This window comes from Pithys albifrons, chromosome 10, assembly GCF_047495875.1.
Source record: "Pithys albifrons albifrons isolate INPA30051 chromosome 10, PitAlb_v1, whole genome shotgun sequence".
Taxonomy (NCBI): domain Eukaryota; kingdom Metazoa; phylum Chordata; class Aves; order Passeriformes; family Thamnophilidae; genus Pithys; species Pithys albifrons.
The window spans coordinates 6,334,932-6,361,687 of record NC_092467.1 but is presented as its reverse complement, the minus strand read 5'-3'; the positions used below and the strand labels follow the sequence as shown (position 1 = coordinate 6,361,687).

The following is a 26,756-nucleotide window of genomic DNA, read 5'->3' as shown; positions in this document are numbered from 1 at the left end:
TCCAACAGCACGAACTGCAGGAGCTTCATGTCAGCAGCTGTATGTAAACCAAGCCAAGATAAAAAAAACAGAAAGCAAATTACAAGTTTCTTGCCTTTTCTTACTGTGATTTTTACCCCTCACAGGTAAGCCAATTACCTAATTGTCAGAGCACACCAGCATTCCAGCAGACACTGCTGTCTGTAATCCACAGTGGGGTCGGGCATGTCCTGAGCCCAAAGCTGAGCCTGCGACACCCAGCACTGGCCAGTTCCATCCCAGTATGAACCAGACCTGAGCCCACCTGGCTCCCCAGGTCTGTTCTGCACTGTGACCACACAGGGGAACCTCCCCCTCCTATGGAGGGACATGGATCACAATGCAAATTTGTGTATGTTTGTATTTCAAGTGAAATACAAATGATTTTTCAAAATACGTGAGATGAAGCTACATTAACTCATCAGATGTTGAAGGATATTTAAGAGGGATCATTAACAGTTTATGATCACAGCACCATTACTGAGCAAAGCCTGTGGAATCTTACAAAATTAGCCTGCTTTGGCAAAATTTATAGTCAAATGTCGTAAAATAGTATTCCATTAAAAACAAGACAAGGAATGCATTTGAATACAGTCAGCAATAGGACAAGGGGGAACAGGCTCAAGCTCTGCCAGGGGAAATGGAAGTTGGAGATGAGAAAAACTTCTTTGCAGAGAGAGTGCTCAGGCATTGGAATGGGCTGCCCAGAGAGGGGGTGGATTCCCCATCCCTGGAGGTTTTTCAACTGAGCTTGGCCATGGCACTGAGTGCCATGATCTGGTAAAGGGACTGGAGTTGGACCAAGGTTGGACTTGATGATCTCGGAGGGCTTTTCCAACCCAATCCATTCTATGATTCCATGATAATTAATTAACATAAGTTGTACATTTTTGGGGGCAGGTAAGTCAGGGTGGTCACAGCACTCAGCTGTAGGAACAGGCACTCACCTTCCGACAAAAACTTGAAAAATCATCCCCCTCTTCTCACTCCAGTGAAGAAGTTTCTCTCTGTTTGAATGCCCAGGACTCTGGCACTTCTACACATCACTCAAGATCTGCTGACCCTTTTATTAGGAGGGTCCATCCGAAAGGTTTTAGGAAGGATTGAGAGCTCCAAAATGCTTTTGGAATTCAAGTGTATTTTTGAAACCATATTTATTAAATTGGTGTTGTTCATACCACAATTGGACTAAGAGATAAACCACCCTTTGCTTCCACTGGTAAAAGCAAACAAACCATTTCTGTTCTGAGTGCTGCTGTTTGAACTGATGCTACACACAACATTTTGGCTGAACCAACACCAGAAATCACAGCTGGTAAATTATATTATCTAATAAACAATATGTGAAATAAAGCAACTTTGCATTGCCTTAGTTAAGCTGAATGAGGTATCAGATAAATATTCCCCCATGTGTATTTCTGAACTGATCAACTCAGGTATGAAACCTTTAATCACACACCCACCCCTTCCCCAGCCAAATTCTTACCTTGGCAGTTTTAATGTAGTGGCTCAAAACCTCAGCTCGTATTTTCAAAGTCTGTGCATGCAGAATCTCTCTAACAACCCAGAAGCTTACCTAAGGAGAAGAAAAACTGCCTTTTAAAAAATACAGTTTCAACAGAGTTTTATTTATTTTTATAAAAGTACAATCCATACAAACAGCCTCAATTTCAGGCTAAGCTTGAGGGTGAGATCTCCCAGATGGAAACCAAACAGCAAGACTCTCAAACTTCAAACAATGCTCTCCCAGGATAATAAAACAATGAAGAAAATGTATTAAGATAAAAGGAATATAAACACCAAAACTGAGTTTTATCCATTGGTTTTGCTTTTCCACAACTCCAGAGCTGCACTATCCAACTCTCAGACAAATTGAACAGCTTCAACTACAGTTCATTGATGTCTCCAACACTTCCAAAAATCAATAATCCTGAAGAAAAGTGGAATATGAGATAGAAGTCCCTGCTATAACCTAGTTTATACTCTTATTTCTGGCTATGCCAATTACCTGCCAATTTACAGCACAGCACCACTCTTGGGAAGGTTTTATAGGATTAACTTCAGTGTGGTGTAAAATCCCTGCTGTTCAGGGTGGTACAAGGGATGGTTGCTGCATTTTGTACTTACAGGAATGCCTCAGAAAAGCTACATTTTAAACCTGTTTTGTTAACATGTCTAAAATTCTAATATTTTCTCTTCTCTGCTCCCCCCTGACTTTGTCCCCCAAAAGAATGATAAAAAATTAAACACCTTCATAACTGCAATAACACAGAGGCAAAGAATTAGGAGAGCAACAAATTCTGCAGCTTTTATTTATCTACTCACTATGAGTTAGGAAAAAAAAAGAATTATCACCAAGATACAGTATTCAGTACAGTTTATACTGGAGTTCACAAAACTACTGAAAATGGTGTGTGAAGAAATGCACCTTTCCATACACAAACACTTCCACCCTGTCATGTTGCTTTGATTTTTAAGTGATGCTGAAGTACTCCCTGCAGACTGACACTGTGTATGTGTTCAGGTTCCTGCCCAAAATTACAATTAAAAAATTGAAATATCCTGTTTCACTTTGTCCAGTATGACAGCTCTTTATACAGAACAGCAAGAGGACATCCACACCTCCAAAAGTATCACACCTGCAGTGAAGTTACAGAGATATGATGAGAACTGGGATGTTAAAACACAACAGCCCTTTGGAACTGAAAAACGGAAGAATGACAAGGAAACCCACAAAAAATCCCCACAAACATCTTGCATAACAAGCACTTTCCTTTGCTCTGTCTCAGGCTGTATTAGCCAGGAAAGATTGAACCACAGAGCTCAGGTTTCTGTTTCCTTTCTTTTTTGTTCATTTTCTTTCCTCTTTTTCTTTCTTTAAGCAAAGTAACTCCAGATAAACTGTGTTGTCCTCACAAAAGAAATACAGTTCCACATGAACAATATACTATAAAATACAGAAGTACTGAATATATGAAGTCTTTGACAGTACTTCAAAACTCTGCCAGAAGAAGTTTAACGTCAGTTTGATGCTCTGCTTGAGAAAAAGAATTTTTCCCCCTTGACTGACCCAACGAGTTTCTCAGGAGATGCTTTCCCTTTGAAGATCAAGGGAATTTAAAATTTTAACATAGATTTTTGTATCATAAAGAATCAGGTACAGACAACAGATGCTTTAAAATTCCACATCTCTTTGATGTGAGGTTAGTGCCCAGGTAACAGGGGGATGCTTTGATAGCCCAGGCTGTGAAACACTCGCTCAGAACACAGAGCAACACTCAGGCATTTTCATAAGGATGAAAAAGCCAATTTATCCTGTTGGTCTTGACTTCTCTGCAAGTTCACTGGCACCACAGGGGCAGTGCCACACAAGTGCTCTTGCTCATCCAAGGGAGCCTGGCTTCTGTCCCAACCCAGCCACACCAGACCTCAAACACTTCCAAGCTCTTGCAGGAAGAAACAAACCCAAACCAGAACAAAATGCAGAATTTCCTTCAAAGCTCAGAGCCAGCCAGTCCCTTCAGTGACAGAGTTAGGAGGAGATACAGAGTTAAACACACTGAATCACTCCCATTTCAACCACTTTCACTCTGCTTTGATGTGTTTTTACCAACACAGACACTGGGATTTGGCTGATCTTGCCTATTAACAAGATCTTTAGACAGCAACATAATCTAATGTATTCCAAATATTGAAATAGTTTGAACACACATTGCTGTTAATACTTCATGTAAATCACATGCACTCATTCCATATATTGTGGTTATTTTGTTGCAAATCCTCTCTGGCTGCATTTCAATGTTACTGTACCAATATCAGCCAGCTGGGTGACTCACAGCCTTTGGTAACAGTTCAAAACTGCATTTAAACCCTTGGCAGATAAATGTGTATTTATATTCTTCCTTATTCAGATCAACATAGAAAAACAGGCTTAACTTTACAACATATCTGTTCTTGAATCACATCTTAAGCTTTTTAAATTATCTTATGTTTGCCTTATCTAAAGTACTAATTTTGTTAAACTGGTGCTTTTAAGTTCATACTTGTTGCTTCCCAAACTTTGCTTTCTGTGCTAATTAGGAGATAGGCAAAACTGAGAATATCTCTTTAATAGTTTCTTGATTTATCTTCAAAGCATCTTCCATGCACAGTAACCTCTTCACCTTTCCATTTCTTAATTTCTGATAACCCCAGTTAAACCCTCTGCAATTCAGCAAAACTACAACATTCAGGACAAACTTCTCATACACATAATGTTGCATTTGGGTTTAAAAATACCCCAAAACCCCCACAAACACAGAGTTGGTAAAACACACAAGTGGGATCTCTGGCTTTAAAATTGTTCCAGTGTATTTGAATCTAGAAGACAAGTTTCTCTAACATTTTAAGCTCTGTGGCAGTGCAGTGCCATTCCCACTTAAATAAAAACCTCAGGAAAGAGGTTTTCAACAGAGATAATCTGACAACCAAGAGAGCAATAGTTACCTTTACCTAAACTGTCACCCCAGACAGAGTGTGTCTGTTTGAAACATATGATAAATACTTATTTTCAAAAGGTAGAACATTGACCTAGTCAGTAAATTTGGCAGTTGTGCATTCTGACAGATTTACCAGCAGCAGTGTGCAAGTGTATGTACAACTCACTTGCAGAATGAAGCTGAAAAAGGCAGAAATCAGAGTTTAAAAAATTAAGAAATTACATATTTGTAAACAATACTTAACAGTAAATGTGTAGATCTACAGAGCACCACATGTATTTACCAAGAATAAGAGAGTCCTGGCATGGAATGATTCAAGTGATGTCTCTTCCCTGAACTGGATCTGTTTTACAGGCACCACAGATAATTATCACATAACTAATGCAGCAAATCCCACACTTTACCCTCAGTGGGCTGCAATCAGCTGCACAGAATCACTGCTGCTTCCAAAACACCACCAGCAGATCAATTTGCTGTGAAGGAGCTGTTAGTGATTTAATATTCTCTTTACTTAAAAAGCGAGAGCTGCTCATAGTTTTCTTTTGGCAAGTTTGGGGGGAAAAAGAGAGACAGATGAATAATGCATAATTTAAATCCAATTTCAAAGGTTCACAGAAGTTTGATGAAATGTGTTCCTGCTGAGAAAGCCAGAAGTTGTGGTCATGTTCCTGATTATTTAATTTAGGACTAAGGTTTGGAACCCTCAGGTAAGTGGAGCAGAAATAATACTTGTCCCTTTCCCCTCCTACACACAAATAAGACTCACAGCCCTCCCTGGTGCCAGAATTAAGGCTGGCACAGCCTTTGTGGAAGTCCTTATTCCCATGGTAAGTTTTCTCCTCCTTCCTTCTGGCTGCTGAGCACATTTTAGCAATTCTTTGGTATGTCTAGAGTTGATTTTCTGCTCAGGCAGTTCCTGTAGTTCTTTGGTACCCTACACAGTAACAGCTGACAAGTGAGGCCCTTGGTGAGGCAACTGCCCAACATGGCCCTGTACAAAAACATCCCAGAGCATTCAGCAAAACTAAACACCCCTTTGAAGAGAAAACTTGCATGAGGAATAAGCAAGCCAGCAAATGTGGGAATCAGTGCCATATCAGTGAGAATAACACCAAAAGTATCAGTGTTTTTACACCAGTCTATGCAATCTAACAGGAGCAAGTTGAAAAGCCATATCAAGAAAATTTCAACTATATGTAAGAACAACAACAACAAAGAATCGCAAGAAACCTCCCAAATCCTCAACCTGCCCACATTTAAATGTAAAGTGTGGTCACAAGAAGTTTGCAGTGTAACATTTTCCCTTTGGTCAAGTGGAAAATCAGGTCCAAAACTCATGCCCAGACAAGGATTTCAGTCATTAGAAGGTGAAGAAATTTTCTCTGTGCTTTTATGAGAAGCAACAGGATCTGGGCATATAACAAGTATAATGAAAAGTGAGGGAACACACAAGAACTGATAGGAAGAAAACCCTGAAAAGGTTGGTTTGGTCTGAGATTCAGATGATTAACAAAGATGTCTGTGAGTCTGAGACTGAGTACAGAGTTAGGTCTGGAAGAGAGCTTGTAAGTTTGAGACACTATTAAACATTTACAAGAGGGGAGATGAGAGTAACAGAATTACTTCATCTGAAAGAGAAAATACAGCATTACTTAAAAAGCAGGACAGTTTTGAAACTTGGTTGGTCAACTACAGAGCTTGAGTCCTACAGTTTTAATTGTGGAGAAAGATAAAATTCTGTTCTTCTTGTAAAACCTGATTTTATACAGAAAAATTGTTAAGTAGGAAAACCATAAACCTCAAAACACAATACCTGAAAATCTTGAAAAAATCCTGCCAAAAAATTACCTTGAATTATGCCAAGTAGAAAGTTAAAGAGCAACTTTTGTACAGAGAAATTGTTTGGAATTTTTAAAGTTTCCCTAGAATCACCTTAAAAAGGTAACAATACTGACTCCAGGCTTCTGTTTCTAGGGACAAAAACATCTCTGTGAAGCAAAAGACAGAGAGAAATTACACCTAATTACTACTCCAGAAATCCTGCTAAGCCTTTAACCTGTAATTAATGATTCTGTCTTCCTATAAAGGACAGCCAGCACTTACTGGGAAAATAGGCACTTTTCATCAATTACTGTTATTTAAAACAGAATCACAGCCATTTCTTCAGTACTTGTTTGGTCTTTCTACACATCCTGTAGATAAAAAGTATCTGCTATAAGGAGTTCCTTAAGTTTCCCAGTAGTCAGCTGTGATCCCAAATACAAGTGATGTGCCAGAACACTTAATCCCACAGACTTTTACAAACGTGTACATGTAATAACACTGGAAAAAATAACTCACATGATTGAACCTTCTGGTGAAAGCAACAGCATTCGGTGCAGAATTATATTTCTCTTTTTTATTCCAGCCACAGCTTGCCAGCTCCTGGGAGAACAAGGATGAAAATTCACTTCTTTAATTTAGTGCATAACACATGTCCAGAGCCAAAAGCATGTAGAGACACAAATCTCTTCACTTTCAAAATAACTTAGCAGAGCAATGATACATTGAAATAATACAGTAATATTGTTCTGATTCCTTTTGCAAATTGATATTCCACAAGTGCAATTTCTGAATTGTTTCGATTTACTGGATTTTTAGAATGAATTAGAAACTTTGCTAATTCACCTCTTACTAGAAGGTTCATTGTTACCATAGGAAATCCTGCTTTAAATGTGAATCTGTGCTGCCTATTCCATGACTCTGTTTCAGGAACGTTTCTTGGTCTTCTTATAGCACTTCACTTCTTCCACTACAAGTTTCAAACCTGGAGTTTTCACAAGGATTATTTCCTTAGTCACACACAGGAACTACATCACTACAACCACCCATTTCTTATTTTAGGTGATACATTTCAAATGAGGTGGAAACAAGGATTTAGGACCAAGAATAAAAACCTGAACTTGCCTCATAACTGATTTTGGGTTTCATTCCTTTTTGAACACACAGTAACAAAATACTACAGGAACACTTAGATTATGACATGTGCTACATGACAGAAATTGTGTTTCTTACTAAAACCTTTATATGAGTCAAAGTGAAAGTGTGAAAAAGAGGAGAGAAAAAACAAGGATTAATAGTGGAACTACTCCTTAGCTTAGAGATTAAGACTATTCAGTAAATGAGGTTTTTTTCACTGCCTGGCCTAGTGAAGAAGAGGGGATGAAGATGTTAAAGACAATAACCTAGTACAGACTTTCAATGTGAGTACATATGGGCAAATAATTTTGGAAGATGAATTAAATCATGTAAAATAAGCGATCAGATGTTCCAATAGAAGCATCTGCAAGGGGACACCTGGCCCTTAGTTCATGTTAACACAACTACCAGCAGCACAGTTAAACAAGTCTAGGACTCATTTCTGCTTTACAGTCACTGCTCTCTGGAAAGCCACAACCACTGCAAGAAAGAGAGAATAAAACAACACAGCACTTGTCATTCCCAGAAAATGGATGGAAATCTTAAGATTGACTGGGGGAACTCCCATCTTGGTTTTTTACTTCCTAAAAATTAAAATGCCAATCAGCAACTTTCATACAGACAGAAGTTTATGTCAGAGAGGTGTGGTGTTCTTTATTACCTTAATTCCTTACAGTGCAACCACTAATTATTCCTTAACAAATAAACAGTCATTCCTACTCATTTCTTTCCTCAGAAGCATCTTGCAGGCATTTTGGGGGATGCAGAAAGATGGCTTCCAGAATCCCTTGGAGAGACAGAGGTTGCTTACAGCTCAGGCAGAGGATGATGTCACTCTGTAACATCCAAGCCATGTCCAGGCCCTGCTTCTGGGACATTCCAAATGGAGAGGGATCCGCTGTTCCTTAATCCTGAGTCCTGTGGCCAACTTTAAGCTCCCTGGCTGTTTTTTTTTCACCAAGCATAAGATGGTGAGTTGTAGTGGGTGGTGTGTAGGAACTGGAGCACACACCTGAACCCACAGTATGGGAAACAAATTTGAATACAGACAAATAATTTCATTTATTTGCTACAGACAGAGGCAAAGGCTACAGCAGTGTGTGCTGTGAGTGTGTTATTTACTATATATTGCCCTGGAAAGTGTTATTCAGTTTCAGTTTTTGTCCAAGATAAACAAGAGGAAGCTCTGACATTGCTTTAATTAAAAAAAAGACACTTATAATAATTAAGAAAAAAATGTAATACAATTAAAAAGATGCAATACAGAAATTTAGAGAATACTAAAAGGTATCAGAAAGTGCTGCTCACACAGTGCAAAGGAAAGTAATCTCCAGTAATTTTAAAAATTAAGCATCTTGGAGTACATCTTACAGAACCCTTATGTGGGAAAGGTAATGAACACACATTTAAAAGCTAAAAATTTCCATTCAGATACCATTCTAGAGAGTCTGGGAAGCAAAGAGAGATACACAGCCTGTATAACAGAGATCTGCTGCTGAATTACAACAATTGGTAATAAAACACCCTGTTTTCAAATCTCAGCACAGTGAGGAAAATGTTGCTCCCCATCTCCCACTGGGCATGCAGAGAGAGCTGTGAAATCTGATATCAGTGCTGGCAGATCCTGCTCTGTTTCCTAATTACAAATTCCACAATGCCTGAATGAACACGTCAGGGGACAGAGACACATTCACAGGCTGAATCAAGACATGGAGGTGGCACAGCCTGGTGGAAACCTGAAGGAAGCTCAAATCTACAACACTCCATTAACCTGCTGTCGAGATGCCTTCAGGCAAAGAAAGTCTTCCATGTCTGATCTTCCCTTCTGCAAAGCAGGAGAAAAGCAATTTAATTGTGTCGAGCTTCTCCTGACCTGAGAGTTGATCCTCATGGCCCTTTCCTTGGGGGACTAACACAATATAGAGACACATCAGAGCCCTGATGGACAAGTGATACCTGCAGTCTGTCAGAGCCTTCAGCTGCTTTTGTGTAAACACTGGAGAAGAGTCAAAACAGCCGCTCTTCCTCATGGGTATTTTCCAGTGAAGACATCACATCAATTTTTCTCATGCAATACATTTCTTATAATTACTTTCTAGACATATTCACACTCTCATGGTTTTCCTGGATATCCTTAGAGTGCTCTTAATTGGCAGAATATGTTTATCCTGAACTTCTAATAGGATCTCCTTTTTTTCAAGCTCTTTTCCACAACTTTAAAGCATTTTTCCCTTTCATCTGACTCTTTTAAATATTTTACTCATATCTGTGTTTGTGTATTATTTTTTCTAATCTTAAGCCCTGCTGTGATGTAGGTTCAAATCAGATCAAATGGGAAGCTCTTTGAAAGATTAAACCAACAAAACCAACCAAAAAACACCACGAATCCACAAGGCCTGCTAAAATCGTGTAACAGCTGAGTCATGACACCACTTTCAAGTACAGATCAAACAGCAGCTTTCAAAACAATTTGGAGGTACAGAAATGATGAAATCAATAATCAGAACCAAGAGATTGAGCAGATTTCTCCACTCAAAGCAAAATATTGCTCGGTGTGTCCCAAGAGCACCACTACAAAGCCTGGTACCAATGAAATGGCTTGTGACAGACTGAAGGTGGCTGGTGAGCTGAGAGAGACTGGGAAAGTGACAATAAACTGAAAAATAAACCCTCAGAAGTGCAATGCCCACAGGAAAACACTAATGGTAGAGAAATAAAGACAAACCCCATCATTTATTACAGTCACTGTGAAGATACTGAAAACATGAAAGTCAGTTCAAGTCAGCTGAAACCTGAAAGGAATATGCATTACATCAAAACAAACCACAGAACACAAACCATCCATACGTTACCCTGATACACCCACAAATCACACACATCTTGAATGTTAAGATGCCATTTCAACCATTTTTGTTTTTCCAAATAGGCTATGAACCAGTCATGGAAACATAGGACAGGATGAAGTATTAAAGGGGTACCAGCAGCTGAAACTGGAATCATGATAACATTTTGGTGGATGGAATCGCTCTGAGGGTTTCTCCCCAGAGGTGGGAAAGGCTCTGTCTGCACCAAGCCTGCCTGAGCCCCCAGAGGGTGACCGGAGACCAGGAGATTTGGGGGCAAAGGAAGCAAAGCTTATCGGACCGTCTCATTTATACAGCCTCGGGCAGGGAAGGTTCTGGAAGGGTGGGTGGTACGAGGGTTCCCATTGGACAGGGAGTATGCAAATAAGGGATCGAAAACAGACCAATAGAGTAAAGGGGTGGAATGTTAAAACAACCAATGACAGAGCAAGGATAACAACCAATCAGAGAACAGGGATAAGAACCAATGAGGATACAAAACTTTAACCAATGGGGAGAAATGGCGGGAAACAAACCCTAGAGGATTGTGGGAAGAAGAAACTTGGATTGGGGATGCCTAAGGGAAAATACAAAAGGGAAGACACGTTTGTGATGTACTTTTTATTACACTACAGATGTTAATATGTCAATGTTAGGGGCACTGGGGTGATGCAAGAAGGGCTTTTGAGTTTTGATTTTCACATTTTATAGATTTTAGGAACACAGGAGCTGTAGCAAAGTAGTTCTAGTGTGTTAATATTTCCAGCAGCTCGAGTTCAATGTCTTTCTATCGCTACCCCATCCCAGAACAGAGAGCTCAAATTCCTTCAGCTGTTTAGTCTTTTGTTCAAGATAGAAGGTTGAAGAATATTAAAAGGAGACATAAACACAGGGCAGAGTGACCCAGAAGTTAGAACACTGGAAGAACTCCAGGAGCCTCTGGAAGAGGAGGACTGATGAAGAGGAGGTCTCACCAATCCCACACTCAAATTCTGAGGGGGTGGAACAGGGGTGGGACGGGGGTGGGAAAAAGGTTGAACTGGAGATGTGTAAAATGATGATTGGATGGGTCACATTATAAAAGCCATGGAAATTAAAGCTTGTCCACACACATGTCAATGTATTCCTGGGTGCTCATTAAAGTCACTACCCTTTAACTTATCTCCTACCAAAATTTGGTTTGGGGTCTTTTTTTACAGACTTTTCAGGCATCAGGGGTTTGCAGAGTCCACATCCTTGCAGACCCAGCGTAACAGATCACTGTTAGGGGCATTGGGATTTGCAGAGTCCGTGTCCTCGCAGACCCAACGCTGGTGACACTCTTGCCATTTCACAAAACCTGGGTCTGCTCCCACAATCAGAATGATCAAATCAGGATGTTTATCATTCAGAAACACTAAACTCCAGATTTCATCCCCAGCACTACCTGAAAATTTGAATACCAATATTATTCCCCAAACAAACTATGAGCTCCAGATATTCAGTGTTAAAATCCATCTGCCTCAGAGCCATATTAACTGGGGCAGAAAGCAAGACTTATAGATACACACTGTGCAATTCCAGAATTTATACTCTGGCACAACTTTTTTCATTTAAATTTGAAAACAAAGCCAATGCAATACTTACCTCTGGCTGAATTGCTTTAAATACAGGCACATCCATTAGTGTTATTTGACCCTGGAACAAAAATTTTAAAAATTGTAAGTTAAGATGAAAATTAATCCTGCATTCCATTAAGGTGCTGTGCTGATTAATAACTGCATTTGTTCTGTTTCCTTTTCTTATTTGGCTTTCATTTTGTTGCTAATTTCAGAAGTTTCAGCTCCTACCACAGGGCCATTCTGCAAACCCAGGGGATAAAGTGCTCCCAATTCATTTACATAAACAAACAATAAACAGATTACGAGAAATTATCCCCAGGAGCATCACCCTGCAGATACACATGAAAGTCAGAGCTTCAACTCAGGAACACTACAGAAGGGGCTGCCCAAAAAGACAAGGAACTGACTTCAGTTGCTCAAGGGCAGTTTCTCTTCAAACTCTGAATGTCAGTCCAGGTGCTACACAATTCTATCAAAACAGCCCTAAAACTTGTCAATCAATACTTGAACCATAATTGGTTAACTGAGCAAAGTAATTCTTCAGTTGCTCAGCAAGAGTTAGCATTAAAGACAGCCAGTCAGGGCCAGTCAGTACATTTTCATTCTGGGATGATTTTGAAAAGCATAAAGTCAAAGACCAGGTTGTGCATTTTGAAATATATTCACAGAGCCTTATTTTAAACTTATTTAATCTGGTACAACTTGGATTCCTGACAGCCTATGGAGCAAAATAAAAAGATCATTTCTTTTCAAGAGCACACAAGTAGCACAGAAATACCAGTGCCATCCAAGTTGGGCATCACAAATATCCAGGGGAAGGGTCACTGCCCTGGGCCTGCTGGCCACGCTAGTTTGGATCCAGGCCAGGATCCCATTGGCCTTCTTGGCCACCTGGGCACACTGGTGGCTCCTGTTGAGCTTCCTGTCCCTCAGTCCCCCCAGGTCCCTCCCTGCCTGGCTGCTCTCCAGCCACTCTGTGCCCAGCCTGGAGCACTGTAGGGGGTTGGTGGGACCAAAGGGCAGGACCTGCACTTGGCCTTGTTGAACTGCATCCCATTGGAATCAGCCCATCCCTCCAGTCTATCCAGGTCCCTCTGCAGAGCCCTCCTGCCTTCCAGCAGGTCGACACTCCCTCTGCACAGGATTTGGAGAGGCTGGACTGACGGTGAGGTTCAACAAGAGCAGTGCCAGGTCCTGCCCTTGAAGCACAACCACCCCAGGTAGCCCAACAGGCTGGGGAAGAAGAGTGGCTGGAGAGCCACATTCTGGCAAGAGTTGACACTTCCTTTTGATTTCCACAGTGAAGAACCCACTCCCTGAGGCACCAGCCACAGAACTCAGTCTCCCACCTCCCATTTTCCTGCTCAGGAGTATCAGGCTTTCTCAGAAATGTATTATTTTCAGTATGTGGCTGATTGGATGTATCACTGTGCTGTTCAATACAGGAAATTAACAGGAAAATTGCTTGGGGTTGGGAAGGTGGAACGAGAAGAATGGGCACTTCAATAAAATTCAAATGTAGGATATATTAAAAGATCCTTACAAAAAACACAGGCATTTCAATGGTTATTAACATTTCACTGCAAATCCTCCTCACTAAAACAGGATTACAATAAAAGTACAATAGAAAGGAGCCAGGAACCTGATTCATTGTTCACAGAGAATAAAGAAGGCTTGAAAATAAATGTATTTCTCCCCAGCCCTACAGAGTCTGCCCTCTTCATCAGCCTGAGCCACCTTAGCTAAATCTGACTATTGTTTGCTTCAGTAGCAACTCCTAAACAAATTATTGCTTTAGGGCAGGCTCAATACCAAGTATTTATGAAACAAAAAGTATTATTAGGACTTCACACCAGAATTCCTGTATCAAAATACATGCATGCATTTCAGATGGGGATACTAAAAAGGGCTTTTCAACATTGTAAAACCACACAGATGTCAAGGTTCAAGATTAATGGTCATTACTAAAAGTATTTGAAACTGCTATTCAGTACATTAAAATATTTTTAAAAGTCTGAGAACAAAAAAACTTGTTAAGTTTTAACAGAGGAACTTATTTTAGCTTCACCTTGATATTAGGCTGATTTTTTTTGCCTGTTTGGTTGATTTGTTTCTGCTTTTAACAGAATTTTAAGTAACACTGTGTCACATTAGCACTTGTTCAAGAAACATCCCTTACTGATGCTCCTTTTATAAAGAGCTTGAAATTTCCATTAAGAGTTCCAAGTGCTTAATAAATTGCTCATAATTCAAAAGAATCAAGGCACTGAGGGCTGAATATTGAAGCTGATGGGTAAAAAGCCATTTCACTTTACATAAATATGACATCATAACTCACATTAAGCTTTAAAAATACCTCTGATAAAACAGACTTTTTGAAACATTAACTTGATCATCTTTGTAAATGTAACAACAGAATTTTTACCTTTTAAAAGGTGTTCCCTCACTACTAAGTGAAAAAAAAAGGAAGCTGAGAGGCTGGCAGTCTAATTAATAGCACTTGAAATTACAAAACTTCAAAAAGAATTTATGATTTTTATGTTATATGCCATTGCTCAAGTCTAAGAGCAACAAAAGAACTTGTACCTTGACCAGCTCAAGGGGAATTTAAACCCCAACAGACAAAACCACTGGTTTGGTTTCTGCAGTGAAAGAGATACAATGCACTAACTTTTCTCACTCCAGCTTCTCAGCCCAGCCAATACAAATTCCTGGAGAGCTTCCCTCTCCCAAATGTGGTTTAAAGCTTTAATATTCAAACCAAAAATTGTAAGTGTTCACATCTACTTGCTACATGAGCCACGCCAACCATAACTGCTCTGCTCTTGGATTGGCAGCTGCACAGATTCAAAAAAAATAAAAATAATTACATGTGCAATACTAAGCTGTGAACTTGTCCTTCCTTATCTTTTTAGTAACCATTCTGATTATGCAGATAATGAAACTTGATCCTTTCTGTCCTTGCAGAAGTGATATGTCCATCAAGTTCATTTATATATTCAAGTATTTCTTCACTGCCAAGGCAGAGTGAGCCAAATGGAACTTGTGAGTCTTTGCCTTAAATCCCAGATAAGAGCTGTAGAATACCATTAGAAGACGTATGTTTTTAATATATAACTAATACATTTCCCAATTCTCAACCACTTGAAAAGCTCTGCAAGAGATCCTTTAAAACCAGTAAATGACCATTTTGCAATTAACACACTGGAACAGCAGTTGGCAGGTTCCTCCCCACCCCTGCAGCCAGGGGAGTTCTGCATGCACAGAACACCTTGCCTGGGGACAGTCCACCAGCCAAATTTAAACATATTTTACCTCTTGTGGGTGTTGAGAATTTGGACTCATTAACAATTAAAGTACTTGAAAATGCTGAAATTATTACCACACAGCTTCACATAAAGAGATTTTACCCCTCCCTTGGGGAGACCCGTCGGGTCAGAAATTTTACATTCAGACAACCAAGAGCTACTTCTCTGTGTCCTGCTTCTTTGAGGAACATGGAGAAGCTCAATTAAATGAAATTTTCAAGTATTTCCTGGTTCTTTTTCTCTTTTTTTTGAGCACACCTGGATTAGGCTCCTACCACAAAACCCTGTAACTTAAGAACTTCTAGTTCCAGTTCAGACCCCTGTGTTAAGCTCCTCTCCACACTCCTGCATCAAAGTCCCCATTGGATCTGGGCTATGATCCCACCTTTCTAGTCCCTACACCTTCTCAAGCATGAACTCTTTCTGTCAGGCCACCACAAGTTTTCCTGCCATGCACCTACCCTAAGGACAGTGCACTTCCCACAGCTCCCAGACAGAGACCCTCAGTGTAAAAAGAAAAACTAAGCTTCTGTTTGGGATGAAAAAAAAATAGAAAAATCAAATGTCTGCATTTTGGTTATTGAAGAATACTGCCATCACCTGATTTTCCTTGAAGCCATGCTGGTTCAAGCAGCACTTCATAAATTGTTCCTTAATCTGAATTTTTAGAAGGAATTATACTTAAGCCTTCCAACTTGGCTTAGCACTGTCTCTCTGGGCTGCCAGGATACTTTTCCTCAGTGAAAAAATAGCTAAGCCTCTGTTAAAGCACAGCATCAGCAGGAGAATAATTCTGCTGTCCAGAAGGAACACTGGGGGATTCAAGTCCCTGTGCTCAAACTCTCCTTGTGTTCCCACAACACCCACTCCAAAATTTTATCATCAATAGCTCCTCCACACGCTACAATTAAGTTGCTCTCATTGGGAACTCACTTTCTCTCATATTCTGCAAAGTAAAGCTAACAGGATATAGGTAACCTGATATTTAACTGTCCTAAAGAACATCTCTGAGAAAAACTTGTTTCGACTGAATGCTTTTAAAATAAACTCTATTTGTGTATTGTTTCCAAAATAAGCAGGGTCTTCTTCCAACAACCATTTGACAAAGCTTAGCTGGAATCAAAAAGGAAGAAATACACATCCATCTCAGCATGGCCTTACTCCACAGCACTTCCAGAGACCAGGGCGAAGAATAAAGAATCCTTCTTAGATAACTTGGTGGAAAAAAAAAGCGCAATGGATTTATACAGCTGTGCTTCCCTTAATTCTACCTCAAATATTTACACCACCGTGGCTAAGCTCAAGTATAAAATGGAAAAGTGAGTCAAAAAGTAATAAACAGTCAGATAATTAAACAGTAGCTGTCTAAGAAAAAAGAATTTACTGTAAAGCAAAAAATAAATATTTCTTCAACCTGAGGTTCCCCAGCACCTTAATTTGGAGCTCATGTCCCCAAGCATTTTCCTTTTCACCTCCAGCCTCAGCCTCCCACTGCCACTGCAGCACTAACATATCCCTGCCCCACAAATTGTGCCCTGTGTGCTGCAAACCACAGTTCTGCCCTGGCTGAGAATGGGGAGCATTCACTGTGACCACCCTGAGCACACACAAGGGGCAGACCCCGCTGGGCCACCCTGGCCAGCAGAGAGCTGGGCAGTGACAGCCTAAAAGCAGGTACTGACATCAGAGGGGACCTCAATAATTACAGCTACAAAGCTGTGTGGAGAATTCTCGGCAGAAAACAAATGTGTCCTACTTCATTTACTTCATGGGATCCTGTCCTGGATCAAAACTAGCATGGCCAGCAGGCCCAGGGCAGTGACCCCTCCCCTGGACTCTGCCTTGGGGAGGCCACACCTTGAGTGTTGTGTTCAGTTCTGGGCCCCTCAGTTGAGGCAAGAGATTGAGGGGCTGGAGCGGGGCCAGAGAAGAGCAACCAGGCTGGAGAAGGGACTGGAGCACAAGTGCTGTGGGGAGAGGCTGAGGGAGCTGGGGGTGTTTAGCCTGGAGAAGAGGAGGCTCAGAGGTGACCTCAGCACTGTCTAGAACTCCTGAAGGGAAGTTCTGGCCAGGTGGGGGTTGGTCTCTTCTCCCAGGCACTCAGCAATAGGACAAGGGGGCACGATGGGCTCAAGCTCTGCCAGGGGAAATTGAAGTTGGAGATGAGAAAAAACTTCTTTGCAGAGAGAGTGCTCAGGCATTGGAATGGGGTGCCCAGAGAGGGGGTGGACTCCCCATCCCTGGAGGTTTTTCAACTGAGATTGGCCGTGGCACTGAGTGCCATGATCTGGTAAAGGGACTGGAGTTGGACCAACGGTTGGACTTGATGATCTCGGAGCTCTTTTCCAACCCAATCGATTCTATGATTCTGTGTTCATTGAATGGGATTATTTGTGCCCAAAATCTATGCAACATGCAGGGATTCAGTACAGCCCCTGGGAACTCATTGCAAGCTGCAAGGTGGTAAAGCAAAGTGTAAATCTGCAGCAGCAGCAGCTGTGCCGGAACATCTCACCCATTCCCTGCAGCTTGGCCCTTTCTAAAGCAGCCTTCAACCTTAGAAAGGATTCAAATCACTCAGCTGGTAACAACAGTGTAATTAATATACCAATATTACAACAAGAATTTGCATTACTGTTCAAACTGGAGCTCTTGCAGGGCTGGCAGACCTTTGCCAGGAAGTTCATGTGGGACAAAGGAGCATTACACAGAACAGCACTCCAGGACAGCTAATGCTCAGGATAGTGTTAGGTGACTGCCAAAGGGGGGAATATGGAAATAAAATCACCCAAAATATCTGCACTCAGGTTTCTCTTTGGCTTGGTAAGCAGCTTCTTGAAAATACAGGATTACAAGTGATAGCTCTTGTTGTCCAACTTGTCTCTTGCCCACTAACTGACTAAACAGATGGAGTATTGAAATACTAATAATGTCTTTAAGTCAGTGGGAACCAAAAAGACATGTGTGTGTCTCATTGGTACTGAAAGCACTGGCACGGATCTTATTTCCAGTGTATCTCAAACTCTCAGATCATTACTCCTCTTCCTCCAGCATAACTTTACTTGTCCATCTGTACACAGTGACTTGGTCAAAAAGCAACATTATCACGCAAGGTGCAGGATGGGACTTCACAATGCTCATGTTGCCTTGATCAGTTCCACTCTCACCTTTACACTGCCTCATGCACTGGAATTCTCCTCTGTGCCAGCCAAGGTTTCCTAACCATTAATTAGACAGCTGTCTAACTAACTCCTGTGCAGCAACCTGCTTATATTGCTGTGTTACTGCCTTTATCACATTATCTTTCCAATGAACAAGGTACTTACTTAGCCAGCCCACAAATTATTTCATCACTTTACCACTTTAAAACAAATTGTATTTCCTTAAACAGTATTCATTCAGCCTTCACTAGTGACAGATGTCTGTAGTCTGCACTGCATCCATTTTACAAGAGCTGTCACTATACCAGAAGCTTTCCCATACTTTGGAAAAGCAACTGGAAGCACATCCATGTCCAGTGCCAGAGGTACATACCCACTGCTCCAAGGAAACCTCACTAACACAGCTCTGCATGTTCACCAGTGCTGGTGGCCTCAAGAGCTTGGCCACACTTCACACCACTCTGGTAGTCCTCACATTAACACTGAAATCCAGATTTTATACTTCTCTGTTATGGCAGGACTAAACCCAGAAAGTGTAAGGAAATGGCCAATAAAATAAACAAGCATAGGGGTCAAAAGTACTTTTCCTTCAAGGAACCAAAGTTTTTGGCCAATGTACTTATTTCTACAACCTTCAGCAAGAATGATCAGAAAAAGACAGCACTCAAAGCAAGCAAGTGCTGCTGGAAAAGCAGATAAACCTGCCTGAGGAAACAAACATTAACACAGAAGAGCAGCTGTGTAAAGAAGTACTGAAAAAGAAATGAAATTAATCATTTCCTTGCCAAAGGGCTGAACTCTGATGGTTTTGCTCAAATGTTCAGAATTCTGTAAGATATTTCATATCCATTTACAGTAAATGAAACCTGTTGTGAAGAACTAGATACATTAAAAGGAAAAAGGTTAACAGTAAAGATGTTTCTTTGGGGAACTGAGAAAACAACAGAATTATACCAGGTACTATAAATCAAAAATACAGACATAGCCTCAAAACTGTAATGTGAAATTCTCAATTAAAAGTCTCTTGTTTGTGAGTGGAACTCTACTCACTCTGAGACATAATATGGAAACAGTAAAGACACTGGATTTGAATACAGATTTTTATCTAGCCAAGATTTAAACTACGATTTAAGATTTAAGTGGGCAACATTTAAAACACCCAAAGTAGAAGGTTTATGTATATGGGAGATGAAGGATTAGACAGCAGAGCAGAAGGATTATGCAGTGTGAGACAAGACAAAGCACCTTGGTGTATTTTGCTGTCCAAGTGAGCGACAGCAATTCCAGACACTGCCTGACCTGCTCTGCTGCCCCACAGCAGCCAGCACTGGCCAAATAGCAGAGCATTCAACACACTCATTCTGGCCCAAGTGCGTAATTCCACTGGAATTCATGCCCCTAGTTCCAAATTCCCTAAGCAGTTAGATTTCTTTTATGTAGAGAAATCATAAGATAAACCTGAGAGCATGGCCAGCCCCCATGGAAAGCAGGTGATGCATTGCCCAGCTGCTCCTGACAACAGGGCAAGGAAGATCCTTGTGGGTCCCTTCCAACTCAGACTAGTCTGTGATTCTGTGAAAAAAGGAAGAGGCCCAAACCACAGGACTTGAGCCTCAGGCAGGAACAAATCCCATTAACTCTCCAAGAAGAATTTAATGTTTGAGTACCACTTCATAATGCAGCTGCTTTAAATTTCCAGTGTGCTCATTAAAATCAATTTAGCCATTAATAATTAACTGAAATAGTTATTAACAGTTACAAACCAGAACAAACTTAATGGGAGTATTTTGTGAGATGTGTTTCCACATATTGATAATCTCTCCAGGAACTCCTCATGGATATCATCACTTTAATTATAAATGCAGTAAGAGCAATAGGTTTTTAGCAATCTTACTAGTAATGCACCTGAATCCCTTAAGAGGGGCCATCTGCAAGTAGGGTCAAAATAAAAATATCACACAATGTTTTGGTTAAACATCTCATTTTTCCATATACTCAACAAAAGAAAACACTCCCTAGAGTAAGAATTAACAGAGTTAAAAATTAAAACATCTCCAGAAAAAAAAGTACAGTCTTGCAACTAAACTATGCATGTCAGAATTTCACTGGATTTAACAATCTCTGGTCTGTGCTACCTGCAAGAGTGTGAAAAATACCTGACCAGCAGAGCCCAAAGGGATTACTTACCATTAAACAGAATACAGACAATGAAGAACTAAAGCACAGCATCTGTTTTTAAAACCCAGAGATGACAGAAAGAAAGCAAAAAATATACAGAAATGGAGAAGAAGAGGAAAAGCTACCAAGAAGATTCACACACAGTAATAAAAATTACTGGAGTTGCTCACCGCATATTCCTCTGGTGTGACCTTTAGAACATCAAACACCACGGCATCAAAGCTCTTCTTCAGTTCAGCTGAACCTTTGTCACTCAAGGACTCAGAGCTGCTACTCTTCTGTAGAAACAAACAAAAACACTGAGGGTATTTTGGTCCTCTCCTTTTTTGTCTTTTTTTACACTCTCAAAGACAAATTTTTGGTTCAAACATCGTGGTTCATGGAATTTTTCTGTTGGGTCAATTACCAATGAAAAGTTAGGCACAGGACACTTCTGACAGATTGCTAAAATCACAGACTCTCAAACTGCCCTCTGGATTTCCCTGGATCTCCTTCTAGAGTGTGGAGGGCACAGTTAGATTGGATATTAAGAAGAAATTCTTTCCTATAAGAGTGGGCAGGCCCTGGCATAGGTTGCCCAGAGAAGCTGTGGCTGCCACATCCCTGGAAGTGTCCAAGGCCAGGTTGGACAGGGCTTGGAGCAACCTGGGATAGTGGAAGGTGTCCCTGCCCGTGGCAGGGGGTGGAATGAGATGATCTTCAAGGTCCCTTCCAACACAAAATACTCTGTGAGTCTATTATTTCAAAGGGCTTCCTCAAAAACACAACAGTTACATTTCAAAACATAATTAAATTCCAATTTTGTTGACAGGAAAGTTAATAAGAACAACAACAACACAGTCATTGAATTTCAAATAGAAAAAATAACACTATGGTCAGGATAAATACAAGGAATTCCCAAAGCAATAGTTAACATCAAAGAACAGTATCCATCTCATCCTGTTTCTCTTAAAACCATGAAAACTTTAAAAAATTACATGGAGCTACATGTGTTTCTGTTGAAGACATTTAGAATAAAGAATTTTAGTGTTTTTTTTTAAATTACAGTCGTTTCCATTTGCAGAAAACACCAGATCCTTGGATATTAATCTATACCTATTTATCTACAGAGATTTTGGTTCCCTGCAAAACACAAATATGGTTTGATAAAATTAACATGGTTTCATAGATGGTTTTCACATGAAAGGATTACATCTGAGATATGAGCAATCCCTTCCTCTAAGTACAGAGGTGTGAACATGAATTCTGTTCATTAATTCCCCAGGGAATGGTTGGAGTTGTGTCAGGGTAGGGCTGGGATGGATATCAGGAAAAGGTTCTTCCCCCAGAGGGTGGTGGGCACCGGAACAGCTCCCCAAGATGGTGGGCACGGCCCCAAGGCTGGCAGAGCTCAGGAAGCATTTGGACAACACTCTCAGGGGGGCACAGTGGGATTGTTTGGGTGCCCTTTGGCCACCACAGTGAAGGCACTTTCTGACAGTCTGTGTCATTTCACTGTTTTCAAGACTGTGGATAAGGGTCCTTGAGAATTCAACTAGTTGAAATAAACTCCTGTCCACTTTTAAGCACTTCTTTAATAAGGACAAATAAAGAAAACACTCATTTAATAATCATGCCCTGTTTTAGTTAGATTCTGACAGAAACCCTGCCTTTGAAAACAGCACCAAAACCTCCAAACCAGTCGGGCATTTTCAGTGTACTTAAACATTTCAGTTGCAAGTCCTCCCTCCTGCTTGGTCAAAATGGGGGAAAACAATATCCCTTGCTAAAAGCAAATTCATGTAACTTTGCCAAAATAGATTTTACTCAGTTTTATCATCAGGCTATTTTGCTGAGGAAAAATGTAACTTTCCTCCAAGAAAATTTTTCAGGTGTGGGCCAAAAAGTGGTCAATGATTCATAAAACAATAATAAGGGAAGTAAAAGAATTTGTATAATACCAAACAATGGTCTTGGAGACTGATGCCAACTGTCTCAGTCAGATATTGACAGAATTTGTGAAATGATGCTGGAGATGATTTGAGTTCTTTCGATAAGACAAGACTCCAATTCTCCTCTCACCATGTTTGTAGATCCACACAAATATGCAAGCACATGGCACATGTATCTGCCATCAAAATTTGTGTGTAAATACATAAATAAACCAAACATCTTAGTTAAGGTCCAATGAAGGCAGCAATTTTAGTCAGGACTACTGACTTTGTTGTGTTTGACTTCAGCCCAAACTTTCTTTTGCTTAACAAACAAATGACAAGTGGAAGACTCTATTAACTTCAAAACAAGAGGCATCAGCAGATGAGGCCAATTCCATTGCCTGGATGATACACACACTCCAAGTTGTCCATTTCCAGAGGGCAGAAGCCTTGGTGGGCAGGAGTGGGCCATTCCTATGCGAGAATATAGTTCAAGAGATAAAGGGAACAACTTTATTCCAGTGTTACTGTGTCAGACTGTCCCTCAACACACACACAAATACCTGTCAAAGAAAAGAACATTATTTCAGGCCTTGTCAGCCCATCTTATGGTGCTAAGAGCATCTATTCTTGTAAAAACTTGAAAAGATTTCCTGTCTAGATGTGATAGAAGAGAACACAAAAAAGGCAGTTTGGCTATGGCAAGGCTGTAAATTCTACCTCATGCTCTACACCAAGATCAGAACTTTACATTCTTAACCTCCAAACTGGGGGTACAAAACCAACACACGAAAATTAAACTGCTGGACAAGGCGTGTGAAAAGAAAAACTTACATTGACAGGAAGCTCAACAGGAGCCAACAGTGTGCCCAGGTGGCCAAGAAGGCCAATGGGATCCTGGCCTGGATCCAAACTAGTGTGGCCAGCAGGCCCAGGGCAGTGACCCTTCCCCTGGACTCTGCCTTGGGGAGGCCACACCTTGAGTGTTGTGTTCAGTTCTGGGCCCCTCAGTTGAGGCAAGAGATTGAGGGGCTGGAGCGGGGCCAGAGAAGAGCAACGAGGCTGGAGAAGGGGCTGGAGCACAAGTGCTGTGGGGAGAGGCTGAGGGAGCTGGGGGTGTTTAGCCTGGAGAAGAGGAGGCTCAGAGGTGACCTCAGCACTGTCTGGAACTCCCTGAAGGGAAGTTCTGGCCAGGTGGGGGTTGGTCTCTTCTCCCAGGCACTCAGCAATAGGACAAGGGGGCACGATGGGCTCAAGCTCTGCCAGCGGAAATTGAAGTTGGAGAGCAGAAAAAACTTCTTTTCAGAGAGAGTGCTCAGGCATTGGAATGGGCTGCCCAGAGAGAGGGTGGATTCCCCATTCCTGGAGGTTTTTCAAGTGAGCTTGGCCGTGGCACTGAGTGCCATGATCTGGTAAAGGGACTGGAGTTGGACCAAGGGTTGGACTTGATGATCTCGGAGGCCTTTCCAACCCAATCCATTCTGTGATTCTACGATTTTAGTGCATTTAAAATGAAATATTAATTGCCCACTGAGTGAGGTGTGCAGTGCTTACCTCTGAAGCAGTAGCTGCAATGTTGACACTGCTGGGCTGTCCGTTCATCAGGTCCATCCTGCCCACACCATCAATCTCCGGCCCTACATCGACAGCAGCATCATCATCTCCAAGGCAACCGAATAACCATTCCTACAGGGAGCAGAGAGTCATCAGAAACCACTTCATTCACGTGTTTTAACCAAGATTCACTGTCTAAAATCCTTAACAAAAATAAAGGGTTTCCAAAACGGCTATACCACTTTGAGGTCCAGACTTTAAATTCTAACATACATTTTTAATATTACCTACTTAAACCCAACATGAACAACTGAAGGTTCCATTGAGATCCATCACTTACTGGCAGTATCAAAGTGTCATATTCGTTCTCCTACTATTTTCTATATACCAGGAATCAATATGTAAATTGATGAAGTAGCTCTAACAAAGTTAGGTCTGCAACATCAGTTCACAGAAGATGCTCCTCTTTTTATTAGCAACTTTTAAAAGCTTATTCCAGATGTTAACTCTAGTAGATAACTTTAATAAGGTGTTATCCAATAATTTCCTATTTTACATGTCTCTTCACCAGCTTCAAGTGAAAATTACCATATTAAAAGCAATTAAAGAATACAAGTCGAGTTTATACTTTTCTCTACAATCACCCAAAATATTGCTTAGTAAAACCACCCAAAACAAACATAAAAACACACAATGGAAAACCAGACACTAAATTTTAATGCATCCTTTCAAGAACACTATTCCTTTTCATTTCTTCAGAGAGAATGTTGGAAAGAAATGGAAACCTTTGGCATCCACTACAAAAACAATAAGACTACCCAAACCCAAAGTGCTACAGAGAGTAAAAATTGTTTCATGCTTAAATTTAATGAGCTCTTGGTGCCCTCTAGTGTGAAAACAGCTATAAATCAGCTTCCATAGCTCTGTGTCTGTCACAGGTGTGACTGTCTCCAAAGTTGTTGTTATTTATGGAACTCACTTTAGATTTGTAGTTTAACTTCACTATTACATGAGCTGCAAATAAATGGGGAAGGGAAGTGACAGGTAGCTGGGTAATGCCACATGAGAAAACAGCATTGCAGCAGCTCATACTTAAGGCCTCTGTGGAATTAAATGAAATAATCTGAAAAGCTGCATCTCCAAGTGACCTAAACCAAGTATGTCAGACAGACAGGCTCAGAAGGCAAGAAACCACAATATTTAAATAATATCCTCAAAAAAGCAGAAATTTTGAAGTGTCTCTGTAGGAATGCAATGCACAAAGGAAGGTAATGAAAGACAGCCATGTGGCATATTTCAGTCTAACACCACAGCTTCCACTGAATTCAGCATTCCACTGAAATTTTGAGCATTAACAGTCCCATCTGAGCTGTCCTGCAATTCAGAGCAGCCATCCACATGCCACCCTTTCTAGTTTTGGGAAAACTGGCAGGACTGTCTCGTTCACAGGACAGATGACACTGCATTTCACTTACACATTATAATACTCCCAGCCCATGTGCTTTCATCAAGACTGACTCCTCCACTAAAAATGCACTTAACTGCACTTAAACGTTGGATGGGATTATACTGACAGGTCAGACAAAGGGAAAAATATCTGGGAGTGTCACTGCTGTCCTGTCCTTTCCCATCGTGCCCAGAGAGGGGGTGGATTCCCCATCCCTGGAGGTTTTTCAACTGAGATTGGCCGTGGCACTGAGTGCCATGATCTGGTAAAGGGACTGGAATTGGACCAAGCGTTGGACTTGATGAGCTCGGAGGTCTTTTCCAACCCAATCGATTTTATGATCTGAATTACCCTCCACACTGTCTCAAGTGGAATATTGCCAAATGCACAGCTCCCCAAAGCCCCTCTCCTACAGCCTTCTCATTTGCTGAACAGAAAAGCATGGAAAGAAAACTAACTCATTTATGTAGTCACAGTTGAGGACAGAGGTATCACATCTTCAAAACCAGTCTCAGGCCCTCAACATGTTCAAACCAGTACACTTGTCCCAGAGTAATCTTCCCCGCTAAGAACCACTACCTTTAAACATTTGTAATTTTTAAAAACTTTTTTAAGGAAAATGGACACTTTATACAATTTCCTCATATTATCTGACCCATAACTGTATCATACAAAGCCAACCTTAAACTAAATGTTATGTATTTGACCCTTGGCTCACACAGGCTTCAGTTGTTCCCCTTCCCCACATTAATGGGAGGCAACAAGTGGGAGAGAATTGGGGAAGTGTTTCTGTGCAAGCAAAAGCAAAACCTGAAGTTTGGGGGTTTGGGTGTTTTTTAGGGGTTTTTTGGTGGAGGAATTTGGACTGTGCTATTTATAAGAAATGATGCCTATCAAAGAAGCCCTGTGGAGTCAGCAAAGCAGCTTCAGACAAACAACAGCAAACTAATTCTTCTATAAGCAAGTGTTGAAGCCCAGTTTTGTAAATGATCAGTCTCACAAACCCCCAGGTCCCCATAGGAACTTCCCCCACATTTCCTAACACACTTTCTACCTTGGAGGATCTGCCTGGGGGGTACAGAAGTGCTGCACACTGATCCAGGTATTCCTTTTGTACCTGGTTGCTGTGATGGGAACTCAGAGAACTCTGTCCCTTAGTCAAGTAAGGCTGAAACTGGCCACCATGCAAAGGAAAGGAGAGACTTCCACAAGGCACACAAAACATTGCATTTTTTTCTTTTTTTTTTCTTAAATAAGTAGAAAACTACTTAGAAAAACCCTGCATGGAAAGGAAACT

The 26,756-nt window shown here is 40.9% G+C and overlaps 1 protein-coding gene across 5 annotated transcripts in view; it reads right to left on the bottom strand.

Moving 5' to 3' along the window:
- The window catches only part of RALGPS2 (Ral GEF with PH domain and SH3 binding motif 2), a 116,168-nt gene that overhangs the window by 63,567 nt on the left and 25,845 nt on the right, over positions 1-26,756 (bottom strand). For all 5 annotated transcript variants that reach the window (XM_071564608.1, XM_071564606.1, XM_071564610.1 and 2 more), the window contains 5 exons: positions 24,013-24,144; positions 20,716-20,823; positions 11,924-11,974; positions 6,837-6,920; positions 1,505-1,594 (listed from right to left, as the gene is read on the bottom strand). In XM_071564608.1, coding sequence (XP_071420709.1) covers positions 1,505-1,594; positions 6,837-6,920; positions 11,924-11,974; positions 20,716-20,823; positions 24,013-24,069 — 390 coding nt within the window. In that variant the 5' untranslated portion in view covers positions 24,070-24,144. The remainder of the gene's footprint in view (positions 1-1,504; positions 1,595-6,836; positions 6,921-11,923; positions 11,975-20,715; positions 20,824-24,012; positions 24,145-26,756) is intronic.